We start from the raw sequence: 23,428 nt of genomic DNA on the forward strand, positions 1-23,428 counted from the left end.
TGTGATACTACAATCTTTATGGTGATGTTCCCATTCCCTGTGCTTCAGACTGCTGTATGATGTGGAAGAAAAGGGGGGACTGTCACTAGGTTTATACATTGCTTGAGTGGGTGGAGTAGTCGCCGCCTGCCCCGGTGGGTGCAGCAACTGGAACAAGGTGCAGTGGTGCCATCCATGAAGCAACTTCATTGACAATGCACCATGGCAAGTCTGGGAGTTGTAGGACAAGAAGAAGAGCAGCAAAGCTTGGTCCCACATGTTGTGGGTGTGTAGTTTATCCATTTGCTGCTTAAAAGTGTGAATGAAGCATTCCACTCCTCGATTGGACTATGGATGAAAAAGCGTGCTGGTGATGTGATGAATCCAGTTAGCTGTACATATGTCCTTGAATTCTGCAGACACAAATTGAGGTCCATTAACAGTCACAAGCAACTCGGGTAGACCCTCAAGGCAAAAGATGGACTCAAAAGCTTGAAGGGTTCAACATGCCATTGCAGAGTGCATGGGAACCACTTAAGGAATCTTGGCATTGGCATTGATGACAATCATCTAACGAGTGTACCAGTAGGTTCCAGTAAAATCCAAATACAAGTGCTCCCAGTCACTCCATAGGTAATGACAAGAGCCACCATCTCCATTTGCCCCCCTGCGGGTTCAGGGGTAAGAATAGGCCTGCGGTATTCCTGCCTGTCATAAGAGGTGACTAAAAGGAGTCTCGGTTGTTTCTGCCTTTAATGTGATGGTCCCCTAAGGGGTTTGACCACCCCATTTCAAAATTTTCCATTAGTGCGTATCATTTGGGGAAGGACACCTTACGTGGTGCATTCTATATCCATCTTGCCTTAAGATCTGGCACATTCGTTATGTCATGGAGTTGGACTTATGCTGAGCTTCTGGCCACATCGGCTGCAGTGTGTTCCGGGTAGCATGCCTTCCCTCCATTGTGCACTTCCATCTTTGCTCCCTATATACATGGATATTCGACACCTGACAACCAGCACAGTAGCCAGTTCATTGTGGTGGGGTCGTCATGTACCCTCTTGGTGGTAGCCTGCTGACTACACAGGGATCGCACTGCTGATGCCTGAGCTGCTACCTCCCCATGTATGCCGAGGAGTAGATGCCTATCCCTCTGGGGCATCAGGACTCCCGGCAAAGGCCATCCTGCCAGGTGGTCTTTGCTGTTCCTGGGTGGCGCCCATGGGGAGAACCCCTGGTTGGAGTCGGTGGCATCAGGGCGGATGACACACAATCAAGCATGGTACACCATCTTTCACTGGTGGGCCTCCACCAGCAGTTTCTAAGCGATCGAGGTCTAAGCTCAACGGTAAGAAATACGACCCAAGATCATTTCCCTCCCAGGCCACTCCATGGGAGGAACATATGGCTAAAGAAGGCAGTGGAGATTATTCACACCAGTACCTCGTGTGTACGCAAGTTGATGGAGAATCATTTATGTTGACCAAGCCCCAGTTTTTTGTGGAGCATTTAGAGGACAAGTTCGGAGAGGTGGAGGGCTTGTCCAAAATGCACTCTGGGTCAGTTCTCATCAAAACAGCATCCTCTGCCCAGTCACGGAGGTTGCTCACTTGTGACAAGTTGGGGGATGTTTCCATCACTATCACGCCCCATAAGAGTTTAAACATGGTCCAGGGTATTTATATTCCACAGGGATCTTCTTCTGCAGTCCGATGATGAACTGTGCGCCAACCTGGAATGACGATGTGTTCACTTCGCCCGGCGTGTCCATCGGGGCCCGAGGGATAATCAGGTAGCCACCGGTGCCTTCATCTTGGCCTTCGAGGGTGATGTCTTACCCGAAAAGGTCAAGGTGATGGTTTACCGCTGTGATGTGAATCCTTATATCCCTCTTCCGATGCGGTGTTTTGAATGCTGGAAGTTTGGGCATATGTCATCCCGATGTACTTCCAGCATCACGTGTCGAGATTGTGGACATCCTTCGCATCCCAATACTCCATGAGCCTTGCCTCCCATCTGTGTTAACTGTGGAGAACACCATTCCCCCTGCTCCCTGGACTGCCTGTCCTACACCGAGGCTAAGAGGAAATATGAGGGGCTCCATCCTGTGCCAATTATGTCGACCTACGCCGCTGCTGCAACAACAGTTCTCCCATCATCATGTACGGTTGGCTCTATGATCGGTCAGAATCCACCGGCCCCCTTGATTGTGGGGGGCACTTCACTCCCTGTTGCTCCTGCTCCATCTACTTCAGGAGCAACACCCCCCCAAAAATTGGGGACATCAGTTCCCACTTCCCAGCCGAGAAGAGTAAGACTTCTTCGGCTACTCTCCCCAGGAAGGGGTCCCTTAGGGACCTCCCTTTGCAAGTTCCGACCAGCGGAAAAGCGGACACCCACAAGTGGCTGAAACAACCACCAGTCGCTGGTCGTAGGGCCTCACGGTCAGCGTCCGTCCCTGAGACTGACCCAGTGAAGCCCTCCCAGCCTGAACCACCGAGGGCACAGAGTGAGAAGCAGAAAAAGAAGAAGGTTCCCAAGAACCACAACACTGCAGTGGCACTCATCCCACTGCTTCCTACAAGCTCCGCGTCTGAGGATGAGGTCGAGATTCTGGCGTCTGCTGAAGACCTGGATCTCACCGGACCCTCGGATGCAATGGATGTCACTCGCGCGGGTACTGAATCGGTGGCAGCAAGTGACCCAGTGGCATAACCTGCCTCTCCAGTCCCTTCACACCTTTCTGAGCCATGAACAATATCATCCTCCAGTGGAATTGCAGCGGTTTCTTCCACCATCTAGCTGAGCTCCGACAACTTATCAGCCTGCATTGCTCTTCAGGAAACGATTCCAGCAATGCGAACCCCCACCCTCCGTGGCTATGAGGGTTATTATAAGAACCGGGTAGCTTATGAAAGGGTGTCCGGTGGCGTCTGCATCTATGTCCTTCACTCACTTCACAGCGAATCTGTCCCTCTACAAACACCTTTAGAGGCTGTTGCTGTTCAGGTGTGGATGCCACAGGCTGTTACCGTCTGCAGTCTTTACCTTCCACCGGATGGTGGTGTCGTGCAGCATGTCCTGGCTGTGCTGATAGCCCAATTGCCGCCACCTTTCTTGTTACTGGGAGACTTAAATGCCCATAACCCTCTGTGGGGTAGGTCAGTGGAAACAGGTCGAGGCCCCACCATTGAGCATGTATTGGCACAGCTCGATCTTTCCATTTTAAATGATGGTGCCTTCATGCATTTCAGTGTGGCACATGGCACATACTCCGCCATCGACCTTTCGATCTGCAGCCCTAGCCTCTTACCGTCTGTCCAATGGAGAGTGCATGATGACCTGTGTGGTAGTGACCACTTTCAGATCTTTCTGTCACTGCCACAGCGTCAGTCTTCTGGGCGCCCTTGCAGGTGGGCTATGAATAATGCTGATTGGGACTTGTTCTCCTCCACTGCCGCTACTGAACCTGTTTCTCATGAAGCCATTGACGCGGTGGTTCACTCAGTCATCACCGGCATTGTTACTGCCACAAAATCTGCCATTCCCAGTTCTTCTGGGTCCCCTCGGCGGAGGACTGTACCTTGATGGTCGCCAGCGATCACCGAGGCGATTAAAGATCACAGGCGGGCACTCCAGCGTCACAAGCGGCATCCATCTTTCGAAAACCTCGTCTCCTTTAGACGGCTCTGTGCGTGGGCCTGCCGCATCATTCGCCAACACAAGCAGGAGTGCTGGGAATGGTATGTTTCCACCATTGGCGTCCATGTCTCTCCATCACAGGTCTGGGCAAAGATTAGACGCCTCTATGGCTATCGGACCCCTGTCAGCATCCCTGCGCTCTCACTGAATGGGGCAATTTGTACTGAATCCGACATAATTGCCAACCGCTTAGCGGACTATTTTGCTCTCAGTTCCGCATCTGTGAATTACCCACTGGCTTTCCGCTCCATTAAAGAGCGGTTGGAACTTCGGAGCCTTTCATTTCACACGCGCCATCCTAAATCCTACAATGTCCCATTCACTGAGTGGTAATTCCACAGTGCCCTAGCCGCTTGCCCTAATACAGCTCCTGGGCCAGATCGCATCCACTGCCAGATGCTGAAACACCTCTCAGTGGACTGCCAGCGATGCCTCCTCGACCTTTACAACCGCATTTGGGTTGAGGGGGAGTTTCTGTCGCAATGGCGGGAAAGTATTGTTGTCCCCATTTTGAAACCTGGTAAGAACCCATTGGAGGTGGGCAGCTACCACCCCATTAGCCTCACCAACGTTCTGTGCAAGTTGCTCAAACGCATGGTGATCCGGCGGTTGAGTTGGGTACTCGAGTCTCGAGGCCTTCTAGCTCCATCTCAGGGTGGGTTCCGTAAAGGCCGCTCTGCTGCCGACAATCTGGTGAGCCTGGAGTCAGCCATCTGTATGGCCTTTGCTCGCCGTCAGCACCTCGTCGCTGTCTTTTTTGATATGCGGAAGGCATACGATACGACATGGCGCCACCACATCCTCTCTACGCTTCATGATTGGGGTCTTTGGAGTCCACTCCCGATTTTCCTATGAAATTTTCTGGCGCATCGTTCCTTCCGCGTGCAAGTTGTGGCCTCCCATAGTTCCTCCCGAGTTCAGGGGTCTGTTTTAAGTGTCTGCCTGTTTTTAATTGCAATTAACGGGCTTGCTGTGGCGGTGGGAACGTCTGTTTCAGCATCCTTGTATGCTGACAACTGCTACCTCTACTACAGCTCCGTTGGCATTGCAGCTGCTGAACGTCAGCTGCAGGGCACTATCTGCAAGGCGCAGTCTTGGGCTGTAGCGCATGGCTTCCAGTTTTCGGCTACCAAGACCTGCGTTGTGCATTTTTGCCGGTGACGCTTAGTTCACCCTGAGCCTCAGCTTTATCTTGCCGGCGAACGTCTTGCTGTGGTGGAGACATATTGGTTTTTGGGTGTGGTTTTTGATACCCAGTTGACTTGGCTGCCTCATATTCAGCACCTTAAACAGATGTGTTGGCGGCATCTTAATGCTCTGCGATGCTTGAGCCACACCAGCTTGGGTGCCGACCGATATACCCTCTTACGGCTCTACCAGGCGTTAATCCAGTCCTGTCTGGATTATGGGAGCCTGGCTTATGGTTCAGCATCCCCATCTGCATTGCGGGTGCTGGACCCAATCCTTCACAGTGGGATCCGACTTGCCACTGGTGCTTTCTGGACCAGCCCTGTGGGCAGCATACTTGTGGAGGCAGGTGTCCCTCCACTGCGGTTACGGCGCCAACATTTACTGGCCGCTTATGCTGCACATGTTTGTAGCTTGCCCGGGCATCCTAATTATCGTCTCCTGTTACTGCAGTCAGTCGTCCATCTCCCAGAACGCTGGCCTCGGTCGGGTTGTATGATCGCTGTCCGCATCAGAGAGCTTCTCTCCGGGCTTGGGGTTTTCCTTCATCCACCTCCTTTCCGGGCCCCTCTGCGTACACCCCTGTGGTGTGTGCCTCACCCTTGCTTTCGGCTCGAATTGGCACAGGGCCCAAAGGACTCAGTCCCTCCGGAGGCCTTCCGCCGCTGCTTTTATTCCATCCTAGCCACGTATCAGGGCTCTGGCGTGTTTCACACTGACGGTTCGATGGTTGCTGGTCGTGTCAGTTTTGCTCTAACTCTAGGGGACCATTACGAACATCGATCCTTGCCGACTGGCTGCAGTGTTTTCACTGCTGAGCTGGTTGCCATCTTCCGTGCCCTAGCGTATATCCGCTCCTGCTCAGGTGAGTCCTTCATTATCTGTAGCGACTTCCTGAGCAGTTTGCGAGCTATCGACCAGTGTTTCCCTCGATCTCGTCTGGTGATGGCTGTCCAGGAGTCCCTCCATGCTCTTGCCCATTACGGCCGCTCTGTGGTCTTTGTGTGGACCCCAGGCCAAGTTGGGATACCCACCAATGAAAATGTTGACCGCCTGGCGAAAGAGGCCACCAGTAAACCATCTCTGGACATTGACCTCCCGGAGACTGATTTGCAAGCCTTCTTATGCCGCAAAGTTTTTGCGCTATGGGCTGCTGAATGGCGCAATCTGACCGCACCCAATAAACTCCATGCTAGCAAGGAGACGATGACTGTGTGGTGGTCATCCATGTGAGCCAATCGCAGAGACTCAGTTGTTCTTTGTCGGCTCCGCATTGGCCACACCCGGCTGACACACAGTTATTTACTGCATCGGGAGTACCCTCCTCTATGTCGCTGCGGGGCGGCTTTGACAGTGGCCCACATTTTGTTGGCCTGTCCCCTTTTAGCTATGGTCAGGCAGACATTTGTGCTGCCTGAGATGCTCCCTGCCCTTTTAACAGATGACACTGCCATGAAAGGCTTAGTTTTGCGTTTTATTCGAGCAGGGGGCTTTTATCACTTAATCCAAGTGTTTGTCCTTTTTTGTGTTGAGTCTGGCATTTAGCCTACGATTTTAGACTGAGTTTTTAATGCATTTCTCAGTGGTTGGCTTTTCCTTTTTTTTTCTCTCTGGTCGGCCAACCACCATCACACTCTGTGTGATTTTAATTCATTTCGTCTGGTCTTTGTCTAAGTTTCTCTTGTCCTGTGTCGTCTGTGATCTTTTCCTTGTTCGCTTTTATTCTGTGTGGGTGTTTTTAAGTTTTTAAGTTTTGGAAAAAGGGACCGATGACTGTAGCAGTCTGGTCCCTTTCATCCCGCAAACCAACCAACCAGCCATCTCCATTTACAAATAGATGCTCTGAGCTTTGATAAGCAATTTGGAGGCTATTGGTCTGTCATCAGAACCAATCATGTATGAGAGTACAGTACCAGTGCCATAAAAAGAGGCATCCAAAGCCAAGACTACAGGTTTTGAAGGATCTAAATGAACTATGCAACAATCACTGAGGGTGAAGGCAGTGCAGTGGTGCTGCAGTCTGAGCTGCATTCAGATTGAAGTGGATGTAGTACGTCAGCTTCCCTAGCATTGACTGTAATTAAGTAGCATTCCTTGGAAGTGTGAGGTCACGAATGTACTGCAAGTGCAACTGCATTGGATGAACATCCTGAGAATTAATCACATGCCCCTAATACTCAATCTCAGTTTGAATGAACACACATTTGTCTCTGTTGCATTTAATGCCTCTGATAACCCTTGCAACAGGCTGCAGAAATTAATAAGGTACTCATCTGCTGTGTGATCTGGTACCATTATATCACCTACATAATTTGTACACGAAGGCACAGATGCAGTTAATTGTTCCAAATAGTGCTGGAAAATTGTTGGTGTGGATGCACTACAAAAAGGCAAACAGAGAAAAGTGAAGAAGTCCATGTGCTTCTTAATGACAAACACTTGCTGAGACAGTTCATATAAAGCGATCTGCGGGTATAGCTTGTGTACAGAGTGATTATAATCAAAGTTAAATTTTCAAAACAATGTAGAAATAACACCACTTGTCAGAATGACATCAAATTGCAGCATAATATAATTGGAGAAGGGGGAAAACATTTGCAGAAGAAAAAAAAATAGTGAGAAAATTGATCAATAGATGGTGCTGTATGTGTCAGAATACGTAAATGAAAACACCTGCCATGCGCATGACCCATTGATGTTGGTATAAACACACCAGGTACATGGCTTTTCCTCCTCGTTTGCCATGTCTGTCTCAAGGCAGGATCGTGTGTTGCTTGTAAAGCTGTATTACAAGAATGATGACTGTGCACACATTGTTCTGCAGAAGTTCTAGACACTGGCATTGGTCCGATGACTGCCATGGGTCTGGAGAAAATGATTAGGAAGTTTGAAAAGACGTGTTCTTTTGGTGTGCAACCTGGTAGTGAGAGGAAACAAACTGATTCGACGTCAGTGGAAGCAGTGGCCACAGCAATGCGAGAGGAGACAAGTGGTGGTGTGCAAATGTGTAGTGCACAGAGAATTGCCTGAACATTGGACATACCCATGATCACGGTGTGTAAAATCCCAACTTACCAAACGACAGAAGCAGGAGTGTTGAGATAGAGATGTCTCGACCATTGGGTGCCATACATCACCTTCCCAAGTGTGAGCAAAGATCAAACTTGTTTTTGGGCACCAGACCTCAACAGGTGTTCCCGGTGTTAACATAAATGGTGTGTTATCTACTGATGCAAATTCGATTGCCGACCGCTTTTCTGAGACTATGCTCAAGCCTCTATGTCAGAGAATTAACCCCCAGCCTTTCACACTCTCAAACGGCTGATGGAAGGAAAAGTCCTCTCGTTCACTACATGCTGTAGTGAATCCTATAACGTCCTATTTACAGAGTGGGAGCTCCTCAGTGCCCTTGCACATTGTCCCGACACTGCTCCTGGGCCAGATCGAATCCAAAGTCAGATGATTAAACATCTCTCATCTGACTACAAGCGACATCTCCTCGTCATCTTCAATTGGATCTGGTGCGATGGGGTCTTTCCATCGCAGTGGTGGGAGAGCACCATCATTTCGGTACTCAAACCCGGTCAAAACCTGCTTGATTTGGATAGCTAGTGGCCCATCAGCCTCACCAACTTTCTTTGTATGCTGCTGGAACATATGGTGTGTCGGCGGTTGGGTTGGGTCTTGGAGTCACGTGGCCTACTGGCTCCATGTCAGGGTGGCTTCCGCCAGGGGTGCTCTACCACTGATAATCTTGTGTCCTTCTAGTCTGCCATCCGAACAGCCTTTTTCAGGTGCCAACATCTGGTTGCCATCTTTTTTTATTTACGAAAAGCGTATGACATGACCTGGGGACATTATATCCTTGCCACATTATATGAGTGGGGTGTCTGAGTCCTGCTCCTGATTTTTATCCAAAATTTCCTGTCACTTTGTACTTTACATGTCCAAGTTGATGCCTCCCATAGTTCCCCCCATATCCAGGAGAATGGCATCCTGAAGGGCTCTGTATTGAGTGTCTCTCTATTTTTAGTGGCCATTAATGATCTAGCATCAGCTGTAGGACCATCCGTCACACCTTCTCTGTATGCAGACGATTTCTGCATTTCGTACTGCTCCACCAGTACTGGTGTTGCTCACCAGCACCTACAGGGAGCCATCCACAAGGCGCAGTCATGGGCTGTAGCCAACGGTTTCCAGTTTTCTCCCGCAAAGTCATGTGTTATACACTTCTCTCGGCATCGTACCGTTCATCCAGAACCAGAACTTTACCTTAATGATGATCCACTCACTGTAGTGGAGACATATCAGTTCTTAGGACTGGTTTTCAATGCCCAATTGACTTGACTACCTCACCTTCATAAGCTTAAGCAGAAGTACTGGTAGCACCTCAATGCCCTCCGCTGCCTGAGCAACACAAAATGGGGTGCAAATCACTCTACGCTGCTGCAGCTCTAGAGAGCCCTTGTTCAATCCCACCTTGACTATGGGAGTCTGGTTTATGGCTCGGCGGCATCCTCAGCTTTGTGTTTACTCGACTCACTGTGGTGTTTGCCTAGCAATAGGAGCTTTTAGGATGAGCCCGGTGACCAGCATCCTTGTGGAGGCTGGAGTCCATCCATTGCAGGTTAGGTATGCATAACTTCTGCCCAATTATGTTGCACATGTTTGTAGTTCTGTGCACCCGAATTTCTGTCTGCTTTTCCCACCCATGGCAGTTCATTTCCCGCATCGGCAAGTCAGGTCAGGGCTTCCAATTGCAGTTCGTGTCCGATCCATTCTTTCTGAACTGGAGTCCTTGCCTTTAACACCTATATTTGAGGTCCATTCACGTACACCTCCATGGTGTACACCTAGGCTGTGGCTTTGCCTGGCCATTTCACATGGCCCTAAGGACTCAGTTAACACTGCGGCTCTCCGCTGCCACTTCCTCTTGATTCTTGACGTGTGCCGAGGCGATGAAGCGGTTTACACCAACAGCCTGATTGCTGATGCTCACGTTGGCTTTGCATATGTCCATGGAGGACATATTGAACAGCATTCCTTGCCCAGTGGCTGCATTGTTTTCACTGCCGAGCTAGTGGCTATGTCTCGTGCTCTAGAGCACATCCATTCATGCCCTGGGGAGTCGTTTCTTCTGTGTACTGACTCCTTGAGCAGCCTACAAGCTATTGACCAGTGCTACCCTCATCATCCTTTGGTAGTGACCATCCAGGAGTCCATCTATGCCCTGGAATGGTCCAGCCATTCAGTGGTGTTTGTCTGGATCCCAGGTCACGTCGGAATCCCAGGCAATGAACTTGCTGACAGGCTGGTCAAACAGGCTACGTGGAAACCGCTTATGGAGATCGGCTTCTCTGCAACTGAGCTGCATTCAGTACTATGCGGCAAGGTTTTGCATCTTTAGGAGATGAAATGGCATAACTTCAGCATGCACAACAAACTGTGTGCCATTAAGGCGACTACGAATGTGTGGCAGTCCTCCATGTGGGACTCTCGCAGGGACTCTGTGGTTCTCTGCTGGCTCTGCATTGGCCACGTGTGGGTGACACACAGCTACCTCCTGTGCTATGATGACCCACCTCAGTGTCGGTGTGGCGCCTGGCTGACAGTGGTCCATATCTTGGTGAGCTGTCCTCCTTTGGCTGCCCTGCAATGAACTCTTCAGTTACTGGACTCGTTGCCATTAATTTTAGCTGACAACGCCTCATTAGCAAATTTAGTTTTACATTTTGTATGTGATGGTGGCTTTTATAATTCTATGTAAGTTTTAGCGCATGTCCTTTGCTCCTTTGTGTTCTCCACTCTAATGCTTTCAGGGTGGATGTTTTAATGTGTCACAGAGTGGCTGGCTTTTCCTTTTTATTCTCATGGTCGGCCAGCCATGGTCATCTGCTCTCTTGTTTTTAACCCTTCTGCATGTTTCTTGCTTGTCTCTGTGGTTTTCTTTTCCTGTTTTGTCCATAGTAGTGTTGGTTGTCCTTCTGTCGTTCTTCTGGTTCTTCCTTTCTCGTACGTCTCCTTTCTTTTCTTCTTTCCCTTGTGTAATTATTTTACCAGGAACAAGGGACCGATGACCTCGCAGTTTGGTCCCTTCCCCACCCTTTTTTAAACCAACCAACCAATCAGCTGAATAGCAGGATGGTTCCTTTGGAATAATCATGCCCAATTTCCTTCTTCATCCATGCCCATTCCAAGCTTGTGCTCCATCTCTGTTGGCCTTTGTGCTGGTGGTATGTAAATCCCCCAAGCTTGCTTCTTTAGTTCCTTCCTTTTGGACATCTAAACAGTCCAGAAACATTACCCTCATAATCTAGTTGGGCCGTGGTATCAGTTTGACCAAGCAATATCTCCTGACCTCCCTTCCTTCATTCATTTCATAAATTCCACTTAACATGCAGCCTGAATGATATGTTTCATCTTTATTACCTCCCCTGTCCTTACTTGTTCTTGCTTCCAAAAAATAGGTCAGGCTTGTGTTATTTTGTGTATTTTTATCATCTGTACCAGCAGTTGCATCTGTTAAAGTGAAATAATGGGTAGCCCAACTTTCTGTATGGGGATGTGATGTTACTACATTTGATTTCTTTTGAGTCATGAGATAATGTGAACAACATGCATCATTGCTGGTAAATTTGATGTAATAATAGTAACAGTTGAAAAGTCCTTTGGAGTTTCTTAAGAACTGAAGGAACTGTATCAATCTGAAATTTGTATCATACTATTCTCATCATCATCATCGTCGTCGTTATTACATTATTACTATTCCCTGATTCAATAACCAGTGTTGCATGGCGGTACTTTACTCATAGCGAAATGGTTCAAAACCTGGTGTTGAAAAAAATGTTCTTCATTAGACTTTGTCAGAGTCCTCGATTAAATTAGAAATTTCTTGTAGTGTCTCAGTAAGGAACTGGCAGTGGCTTCCAACCTGTGTCTTATCACCACCAATAACAAAAACTTGACACTGCTCCCCCCTCCCCACCCCACATTCCACATTGAATAGTACACACAAACAAGATTGCAAATATAACTGAGCTCTCAGACAAAATTCTCTCAAAGCAAGGTGGCACAGTGGTTAGCACACTGGACTCGCATTCGGGAGGACGATGGTTCAAACCTGCATCCGTCAATCCTGATTTGGGTTTTCTGTGATTTCCGTAAATTGCTTCTTGTCTGAAAGTTCATCAGTGTTGTCAATTGTGGGGCCGTGTCAACCACATGACACATCCACTGCACTGTGAGTGGTTGCCTCTAGCCCTTTACACTCAATCTGCAAGGTTTGCATTGACAGGAAATGCTTGCACCAGAACGTGAGGCACAATAATAAAGGAAGATAATTATTACTGTCAACAGTTTCAAATCTTTCAATTCTTTGTTTGCTTATGTATGCTAGTATGTATTATTTGTTCCCCTCCCCCTCTCTGTCACTACCGCTACTGTTCCTTTTTTACTTTTGTGTTATCCACTGTTAAATCTGTTTTTCCCCTTTGTGTTCCTGCTTATCCCCCAGCCCCTCCCTGTTCCTCATTTCCTCTCCCAATTTTTGACTGTTCTCTGTCTGTGGATTTGTACCTAAACTACTTGTGTAGAAGTTCACATTTCTTGAATTTTGTGCACTGTAATTCTTGATTTTTCAGTAAATCGTCTCATTGGACAAGCACAGCTGCAGTTCACACGTTTGCCCTATACACATTGGTCTTTCAGTTTCTACAGTGAACCTCTCCTAGAACTTCAGGTGGAATCACAGCTGCAGGGTCGTCCCTTGCCTCACATAAGTTCAATTATCATTAACCAGGTAATGTTTTACATATGTTGCTTCTTTCAGATTATTGTATTATTGTATAGTTTAAGTGTACTGTAAACTTTAAAGACATATTGTTGCCTCATAGGAAATATTTTTAATTTCTGGATTTTATCTGATACAGATATTTTTATTCTGTAAGATATCTTGTACTGATATTTGGTGTCATAAGAAATTCTGAATCAGAGTAGTTTACTTTTAAGGAAATGCTTTACTATTTTTACCAGTTGCTACTGTTGGTCTGTTAACATTTTGCTATAATCAGAACTTATTGCAGTTTCTTATAAGATGTTTGCAATATCAGTTGAGACAATTTTATGTTTTGTCAGGTTATAATACTGATCATTTTTGGAGACCTAAATGATAGTATGTATTCTCTCAAATACTCATATGGATCATCTCATTCATGGAGGTAAAATTTGTATTTTTGTTTATTTCTAACCTGCTTTTGGAGCTTTACACCAGTTTAAAATTTTAACAAATGAGCAAAACTAAGCTCTGTGCAAAGCAGCTACATCATAATGCTTTAGCCTAACATGCATGTTGAGTCAAAAGAAAATTTTAGGCTTAACAATTATTGGTGACAAAAGAAAAAAGAGAGAAACTAGTCAAGGTACATGAATGAAAGTTGTTTTTCTGTATGTACGTGCTACAGAATTTGTCTTCACTGAGCCTAAGTAGTAAAAGCCAATATTTTGCATGATAACTGTTACAGCACAAAGAGAGAAGTTGTTTTTAGCTACTTTCAGTTATTAGTGGACGACTTACTGCATAAAAATACTTTCATATTGTAATTGCACCACAAATGCTAAGCAAAACTATTTTATAGAGCAGTTGTTATGCTGTTTTCTGTTTCTATATTTATTCTATAGAACTTACCATGGTAATGGATACAAAGCAGTAAGGTCATTTGGCTACATTCACATTCCATTCATGGCTATAACTTGGAAAGAATGGTTGTATCTATTTCAATAGATGCATTCAACCCCTGTTTTATTATTACAATCCGTGTACATTATGGAAAGAGGGAAAAAGAAATATGCTTTGATACTTTCACAAGGTACACTAATCAACCAGAACATAATGACCAAACCTCTAATAGCATGCTCCTTTGCTTTTCCAAGCAAAAATGTTAATTATTCATTTATGGAATTGATAAGCATCTAGTATTTGTGTGGAGGATGGTGGCACCAGATTTTTCATACACAGGTCACACAATTCCCATAAATAATAAGTTGGTGCTGTATGGGCTTTGATCTGGTGCTTGAAAACAAGCCTGACCTGTTTGATTAGAGAGATATCTGGTAGGGTAGATGGCCATGACATACATTAGAATTCATGATGCTGCTCTTGAAACTCCTTTAGCACTATTCTGTACTTGAGCCATGGGCAGTTGTCTTACAAGAAGGTGATGAGGGAAACATAAGCTGTGAAGGGATCCTTGTAGTAGGCTATAACATTGGCATTCTATAGATTTCACAATGCCATCTGTAAAGGCATAACTCCCATGAAGGTACAGGTGAGTGTTCCCTACAACTCTCAACATATGTATGTCATGGAGTGAATGTGTTGGGCAAGCATTATCTTACCATGATCACTGATGTTTTGAAACAAGAAGTGTGAGTAACTTAGTCTGGAAACTTGTTTTCAATATCACAAGTTGTTGATAAAATATTCCCAAATCCACTGCAATTATTACTAAAAGTATTGATGGATACATATTTATTATGTGTTGTGGACACACATTTGAAATAATATGTAACAAATCATTTGCTCCAAAGCAATTGCACTTTCTTCATTTTTGATGTCACTTGTGCTCCCAGTTGACACATATCATGCTGTACAAGATGAAAGAGTTTCTGGTGTAAACATTCTTGAAAGAGGTGTATGTAAGTTAGTAGGAGTTGCACTGTTATTTATCTGTAATAAATATCTCTTAATCCACAGCCTCATATGTAAATTCAACAAACCTTTTTATTTCTGTGATACTAGTTACCAGCTGCCTGGCCATCAAGTGGGTTGTTCATTGAAACCAATACTTTAAACATATATGTAGCTTCCCTGTTTCACCACTCCACCATCGTCATGTTCATTTCTAATAAAAGCTGGGGCACGTAACAGCAGACAATGCTGTTAGAAGAGAGGTTTCTGCTCATTTTGGTTATGTTTCTGGGTGTCTGCAGCTGTGGCAGTTAGGACTTTTTTATTTATACATGTGACTGGTTTGAGACATTTAGGATTATTAAGAAATATTATCATTAACAAAAATCCATATATTAAAATGAACTGATGTTTGTTTGCTTCATATGTGTCTTTCAAGAAAGTACTGCAGTTTGTTCCAATGTGTTGGAATTTCATTAATGGTAAAATTTGATTGTGAGATTGAATGTCTTGAAACTGATCATATCTATAAAGAAACAAAAATGTCTGAACAGTGACTGTGGAAGAATTTGTTTAATGTACTGCTATAGTAAAACTAGTTTTTGCAGGAAACATGGTGCCTTTTTTGCAGAGTCTCTCATCCAAGTTTGTTGACTTTAATTGTAATATACCCATATTGACTAAATAAAATCACTATGAAATAAATGTTGAAGATTGTCTCAGGAATCTTTCAGTCTGTTCTGCTATTTGGATCTGTCAAGAACCCCACTCTTTTAGATATGTTCCAAGAAGAGCTAAAGTGAAAGATACAACCTCCTCCATTTGTATTGTTTTCCTGTGTTTTCCCAGTGGATTGGAGTCCTTTAGTTAATTATCTCTACGTTTAAATTAGCTGTTTGTTTCACCATTGACTTGCAACATTTTAAGCATTCATTACACAGCATGCAAAAGTTGCCACTGGTTTGAGTTTTCTTCTGCAGCTATTATTGTCACATTATATCAGATGTGCATAACATAATGTTGGAGGGCCATGTTGTATAATTGCTTCTGATTTTCTGTAAGTAATAGAAGTTTTAAGCTCCACCAGTATTGCCGAAGATAAAGATTTCTCATTTTTCTTTCCTCCCCCATTCTGAATCTGTTAGCAAGGTATTGATACATATACTAGCTTCTTCAGCTACTGTATTTAAAAAAAAAAAAAAAAAAAAAAAAAAATGTGATGTAGGTGTCCCATCCACAGTAAATTTGTCCTATGTTGAAAGCACTATTAATCATGTAAGCTGTATTTTTCTGTGTTTACATGCCATAGTATTTTTGTATTATGCCTACTTGGTAGAAATGTAGAACTAATTTGTTATGAATTGTAATGTGTGTGAAAATTCTCATAAAATCTATGCCTAGGTTGACTGAAATGTAATATTATTCACTATAGTCAAGCTCATGCTTCTGGCTCAACTACTTGTCTGCATAGCATATTGAGCTGTCTTAATAGGCCAGTAAAAATATTAATATGTGTATTCCGAAGTGAAACATAAGTGAAATTATGATGAAACCAACTGAAAGACATACAAGATGTATTTATACAACTTTTATTAATTGAAAACACATGAAAAACTACTTGTTTTAAGAAATTTATTTTTCTGTTGTTGGTCAACTGTGAACTGTGAATGAAACTGAAATGTTTTCCTTCTCTCACAGATACGCAAGGCTGTCAGGAAGAAACATACACTTCCTCATTACAAGATACGACACAAACCTTTTTTTGTAAAATTAGTTCCAGAAGAAGATGGAGGGACTCCAAATGTACTTCCTGGAAAATTACGGGTCACAGTTCAGGAAATCACAAGATTAACGCAGACACCACCTTGTGACAGTGTTTATTGTTCAGTGGCTGTAGGTAAGCCAGTAGCTTTTCTGCACTGTGCAGTTCTAGTAACATCTACATCTACATCTACATAGATACTCTGCAAGCCACCATACGGTGCATGGTGGAGGGTAGCCTGCACCACAACTAGTCATTTTCTTCCTGTTCCACTCGCAGATAGAGCAAGGGAAGAACAATTGTCTATATGCCTCTGTATGAGCCCTAATTTCTCATACCTTATCTTCGTGGTTCCTACATGAAATGAAGTAAAATTGGAGGATCAAAATAGCAGCCAATACTGAAGCAAGTATATGTTGAAAATATGATTGCGTGAATGATTACAGTATGTACAACAAACTTTGTCAGTAGAAATATAATTCTTATATCCGATTACTGAACTTTACTTGGAATGAGAACATCATCTGATAAAGAAAAGAGTACTGTTTGTGTAGCAACTCATGCTGTATAGCTGATGCTAATGCAAGCACCTGAGGAAGTTGAGCAAGTCACACAAGTAATAAGGAATGCGTTTATTGTGGGGTCTGTTTAGTGGATACACATCAACCACCTTGGTAATGAATTTCACACGGTAATTCACTGGGCCCAGAAAGCTTGTAATTCAGCAGTCATGTTAAGTTTAATCAGTGTTTTGTTGGTATTCTGTGGTGATTTTTATTTTTTATTGATTTATCCATTTATTTACTTTATGTTCCATACATCCATAAGTGAACTAAACCACAAGAATGTAGAACATGTCAAACAATAAATTTGTCTTGTTATATGAATTAGGATAGAAAGTTACTCATAACATAAAGGAGGTGTTTTGTGGCAGGCAAACATATTTAATTTTTGATGAGAACTATGAACTGACAGAACTTGGGGGATCCCTTGTGCTATGTAACAACATAGAAGTAGTATGGAGGACTGGATTCTGGCTAGGGAAAGGCGTGAGGATTCATAGCGAAGAATAAAAAAATAATGTAAAATTTATGGGAGTAGCTTTTTTTTTAAGAACTCATAAAAGATGAACAACATGAAGCATAGCAAAAAGAAAATGAGACAAAAATGAAATAAGATCAATGTGAAAATGGGGAGAGATCAAAGTCAAAATAGAAATAAAAGATAGTAATTGTGTGGGGTGTAGATGGGTGGGTAGATATGAGTGGAGAGAAAGAGCAACAAGATCAGTATGTTACACACATGAATATGTGGGAGGATTGTGCTATTAGGGTATGAGTATATACTGATAATATGCATAGGTGATGGGAAGTGGTGTGATCATTTTAAGGTCCAGAGATAATTATAATGGTAGAGAGAATATAGAATACAGGTCACTGCACCTATGATCCATGCAAGCATGTTGCTGTGTACTGTAAATGGGCAAGACCATTTCTGTAGGGTGGCATATAAGTCATTGTATCACATGGTGTGTGATAAGCGGGTGGAAAGAATGTATGGTTATGGAGGCAACAAGGAAACAAAGAAAATAGAGAAAGAAACGGACAGATGCTGATTAATGTGATGGGATAGAGACCAGTGACAAGGAAAACAGCACTGAGTTATACAATGTAACAGAAACCCCTAGTGAATTCAGACAATGGAAAATGAGTAATGAAGTACCAATATGAATTAGGATGGACTGCTACTCATCACTTAGAGGTGGTGTTGATTGCTTGTCTGCTGTTGAATGGCGCCCCAATGTGGCTAATAGCAATCTGCCCCAATTCATAGTGTAATTCCATTCAGGATTTTCCAGTGTGTAAATAGTTCTGTACTTGATATTATAATGTTTTGGTCCTTACATAAAACAGTTTCATTATAAATAAAAAATGATATTTAATAGTTGGGTCAGTAGACAATTTTATGGGGTGTTTGGAAATTCCTGTTACAAACTTCTAGGACTTGTAGAGAGGAGTGAGTACATAATATTTAGAATAGGAACCCATGTTTGGAAATGTGTTGATGTAGCAGAGTATCAGAGTAAAGTAAATCCCTTTGGAATCCACCAAGAAGCTGAGTATCTTACTGATTTTAAAAAAGTCACAGTAAAGGATGTGGAAAATGTTATATTATCATTAAAAAATAAAAACTCTGATGGGTGGGATGGGATACCCAATAAGTGATTAAAACAGTGTGTGGCATAAAAGCACCTCATCTACCTAAAATATTCAACCGGTCTTTTGAACAGGCAGGCTTTCCTGATGTTTTGAAGTATGCCGAAGCCAGACATCTGTTCCAGAAAGGGTCGAGGGCAGTTATGGCAAACTATCAACCTATTTCTATTCTTCCAATCCTGTCAAAAGCGTTAGAGAAAGTAGCTGAAAACCAGATCAAAAACTTTATTGTAAAAAATATTTTTTGTAAGTAACCAATTAGGATTTCAATGATGAAAAAACACTGTGGATGCAGTGAATAACTTTTTTGAAAAGATAGGCAAATCATTGGATGAGAGGAGTAAAATTTCAGTTATCTTCTGTGGTCTCATAAAAGCATTTGACTCTGTGAACCATGACTTGCTTATCTACAAATTAGACAAATATGGGATTATGGACAATGCTCTAAATTAGTTAACGTCATACTTACACAACACAAAACAAAGGGTAACTATCAACTCATATGCAATGAATTTTATTCTAAATGGAGTACGCTATCACAAGGTGTGCCCTAAGGCTCCATTTTGGAGCCAATTCTGTTCCTATTCTATGTAAATGACTTACCCATAAACATAAATTCCCCATCTGTTATGTTTTCAGACAATACTTCTGTTTTAATTGAAGATGATGATGCAGAAAAAATTTTGAGCTCCATTGTAAGAACACTAGATACTTTAGAAAACTGGTCCCAGTTAAATGACTTGAAACTGAACATTGCAAAAACCCATATGGTACATTTCAGAGCAAAACATTTAAAATGTGTGGAACTTAAAATACAACATAACAGTCAACTTATGAAAGAATTTAGCATGGTCAAATTCCTGGGACTAAATGTGGACAAGAACTTAAGCTGGAATACACATACTGACTTACTCTCAAATAAACTAAGCAGTTTTGCATTTGCAATGCAAATACTAGCAAATCTCACTGACTTGAATACATGAAAAATTGCTTATCACAGCTATTTTGAATCTGTCTTTCGATATGGGATAATCTTCTGGGGAAGTAGTGTATCTCGAATACTGAAACTACAAAAGAAAATTGTCTGATACGTGTGTACTGCACAGCAAACAGACCATTGTTGCCTATTATTTCGGGAACTACAAGTCCTAACTGTTCCCTCCATTTACATTTATGAAATTATAATCTTGTTACACAGCAGACAAAAATTATTTAAGGAGGATCGTCTTAAACACACATATAACAAAAGAAATAAAAATAATTTTATAGGGATGATAATATGTAACAAGTTAATGGGCAAAAATATATTTAATATGAAGCCAGAAATTTTAAAAACGAGGCTACAGCAGATTCTGCGGGAGGAATGCTACTATTCAGTAGAAGAATTCATAGAGAATGAAATGACAATTTGTACAAGAGGTAATTAAGTGTTAGACATTATTGTATATATATATATAACAAAACTGTTATTATTATGATACTGTTTGTTAACATCAGCTGTTCTCTGTTTATGGTGAAATTTTACCGCAATTTTGATGTGTCTCCTGTACTTGAATAAAATGATTTAGATTATGTACGTTTATGAGACAAATAAAGCACAATTCACAATAGGGTCATCCCATGTGAAGTGTCCCAGTGTAGAAGATGCTCCCAGCTCGACCATCTTCAATTTTGATGAAATTTGTACAGTACGTACCTGAGGGCCCTACGTGAACATATGCAAAGTTTCAGTCTCAACTGTAACTTGATTGAGGTGCTAGAGCCACTTTTGTGAAGACCACTTTTACCGAGACCAAAAAATTGCGAAGAAATCGTCAAGTTTGGCACTCCACTGTTCCTAATGTAAAAGAGCTAGACTCTTGCTTCTGGGTATAGTGGTACAACTTTTTGTGCTCTACACACCCTGTATACAGAAAATTATGTTGTGTAAATGGCCAGCAAGTTACTTCATTTTGTACAGTGTAAAATTTTTATAACATTGTACAAGAGGGCAGGAATGTACTGGGATGTTGCAGATGCTAAACTGTTGAAATAAGTTTCTGTGTGAAATCCTTGGATGGACTCCAGACGTAATTCTCATCCCTCTGTTTTGTATGGCAAACTATTTTTTTTTTTTTTTTTTTTTTACACGAGATTGATTGCTGGAAAATATGGTCACATGTAGGCCCTGGAGTTAAAGAGTATTGACTGCCATTAATTCCTTTTTATCACATTCTGTTTTTGTTTTGCTGTGGAACTGTGTGAATTATATGTTGTTAATATTAAGCCTTCAAGGTAGTCTGCAGTAATCCATTGCAGGACCTCTCCATATACTGAGTTTATTAAGCTTGCTGTGCTGCTGATATTTATTTTTTCAATCACTTTCAAAGTCAATTTTATCTTTAGGTTTGTGCACACAAAAAGATCATTTATAAATGTAATGGCTATCAGAAGGTCCAGGATGTAAACTTGTAGAACCCCTACAGGCCATGATGTCTAGACAGATGACCCTGTTTTCTTTTCTGAATAGTTTAGAACTATTTTTTTTCTATGATTCATGTTTAATTCAAGCCACATCTGTACTTTTACAATTAAACTGTGGAGCTCTGCCTTTCTGAGTAGAACTTAATGGTTCACCACATCCTGTGGAGGAGTGGATATTACAACAATATTTAAAGACAACACCATTATCTGTTGGCTCATGGGGTGGAGGTGGGAGGATGGGCCTCTAACCATCAATTTAGCTCTGAGGTGCCACCCATTCCACTCTTCACACCTCAATTATTCTATCTCTGAACTGAAGATATTAACTACATTGATTAGGCTGTCATTTTAATTTGATGAAGTGATTTATTTACAACTTTGATTTTGCAAAAGGAAATAAGTAAATAAATGAATTAGACAATAGTACCTGTACAGAATTTTCCAGAAAGCAAACTTCAGTCTTCTACACAAAAATGTTAAATAAGGAAGCCTACAGCATGTCATAGTTGCTATAACTTTCTTCAAGGGTCTTTTAGAAAACAATTTTGTGCTTTGTATGATTGATTTAGAAACGCTGTAGTTTGAATACTTTGCATTCCACTGCACCAGTAACTTGTGTCATGCCATGCTTTTCAGGTCAGCTTCTCACTTCTCCAACAGCACACTGCAACTAGTATTTGTGTCCATTCTGTTCCATACATAGTCTATAGTCTGGAGAGTCCTGACACACCAGGCTATGATTTAAAATGTTTTCTCTTGGCAAGATCTGCACTGATGGTTGTCATAACTGGGAATGTGTGAGCGATTTTCTTGTTAATTTGTTACAAAGAAGGGGTAGCTGTTAATCATACCTTTAGGAGTTCCAAATTTGTGAAATTGAGTCAACAAGAAAAAAAAGAAGTCACTTTCGTGATTTCCTTTTTCAGTTGTTCATTTTTACTGTGAGCTGCTTGAAATCTGACTGACAACTGCTGATCACAGTTCATACAAGTCTAGTAAATGTTCATCAGTTATTTCAGATTGCTATTATTTCAGATTGCTATTTAGATTTCATGAAATTTAATTTTGAGTACAGTGATTCACACACTAGTGTTCCCGAGAACTGAAGTCCCTTGCAAACTCCTTTATTAGTGGGTATTTTTCTTGTGGAATTCAGTATTAGAACACCAAATTTTTAAGTCCTTTTAGTACTTTGCTGTTTTGCAGTTCCAGAAGTTCCAGCTCTGCAGCAGCTGAATCTTTTATAATTGGTGATTAAACATGACAGCCATCCCCCACAACAGCAAATCAGACTTTCCAGGAATGAAAATAAAGACCTAAATGTCTTATAATAATTAAATGTGCCATTTATTTTGCAATCAAGGCAAGACATTTCACATTAATAATTTTCTTTCCATCTGAACTTCAGCAAGGATTTCAATTATTTTCTTCATACATTTGAAATAAGCAAAAGTTTTAATCTCAAGGTCTTTCCAGAATGGTTGTGTGATTTGTTATGAAAGCTGAAGATAATCTGTTCTTAATCAGAAATAAGTTTTTCTGTTCCTCTGTAATGATATGTTTAACATTTGTAAATGCTGATCAGCTTCAGTAATAAAAGCTATATCTAGCAACCACTGTGGGTCATGAAGCTAAGGGATAAATTTGCATAAATTTTTCAATTAGATCTAGTAACCGGAAAAATCAGCCTGGAACACCACCTACTGATAACCATCTCACTAAGAAATCTTGAGATACAGTGTCAGGAAGCTCAACAATTTTCATTTTTTTTATGAAGGATTAGGACTGTTGGTGTGATTTGTTGTTTGAGTGGATGTAGTTGACATTTTTACGACTACATACATAACACGTAGACACTGAAAATATATGCCATGTGGAGTGTATCAAGGTGACAAGAAGGCTGTGCTTGCTTAGCATAAACAAATTAACAGCAGCCATACTAGATCAAGGCAAGAGCCTTGTGTGACTCATCAACCACATTGTGGCTACCCTTGTTATATATGAGGGGACTTCAAAAAGTAAGATCAATCACACATTATTATGGCAGGTGACTGCTTCACTACACCTCAAATATGCACAGATACAGGACACTCTTTTTCAACATAGTCAGCAAGTCATTGTAAACAATAATCAGAGGGTTCTACCAGTTGTTTAATTCCTCGGTGATAGATATTTGCTCCTTGGTCATGGAGCCATTCAATAACTGCTGTGTGAATGCCCTCATTATTGGAAAATCTCTTTTCCACCAAATGTCCTTTCAGCTTGCCTATTGCCTGGACATTATCGTCAGTGATCAATGTTGATGGCCTCCTACCTGATTGGTATCACCCTAATCCGTTGGGTTTTCGTTAAATTGTTGGCACCATTTCACTATGGATGCATGTGACATGGCATTTGGTTCATATACCACCAGAATTTCATGCTGAATCTGTG

General features: G+C 42.3%; 1 protein-coding gene across 2 annotated transcripts in view; it reads left to right on the forward strand.

Annotated features, from left to right (window-relative positions):
- Positions 1-23,428, forward strand: part of LOC126183707 (PDZ domain-containing protein 8) — a 215,048-nt gene that overhangs the window by 92,561 nt on the left and 99,059 nt on the right. For both annotated transcript variants that reach the window (XM_049925893.1, XM_049925894.1), the window contains exons 4-5: positions 12,510-12,667; positions 16,253-16,451. In XM_049925893.1, the coding sequence (XP_049781850.1) occupies positions 12,510-12,667; positions 16,253-16,451 (357 nt within the window). The remainder of the gene's footprint in view (positions 1-12,509; positions 12,668-16,252; positions 16,452-23,428) is intronic.

Source organism: Schistocerca cancellata, chromosome 4 (genome assembly GCF_023864275.1).
Source record: "Schistocerca cancellata isolate TAMUIC-IGC-003103 chromosome 4, iqSchCanc2.1, whole genome shotgun sequence".
Classification (NCBI taxonomy): Eukaryota; Metazoa; Arthropoda; class Insecta; order Orthoptera; family Acrididae; genus Schistocerca; species Schistocerca cancellata.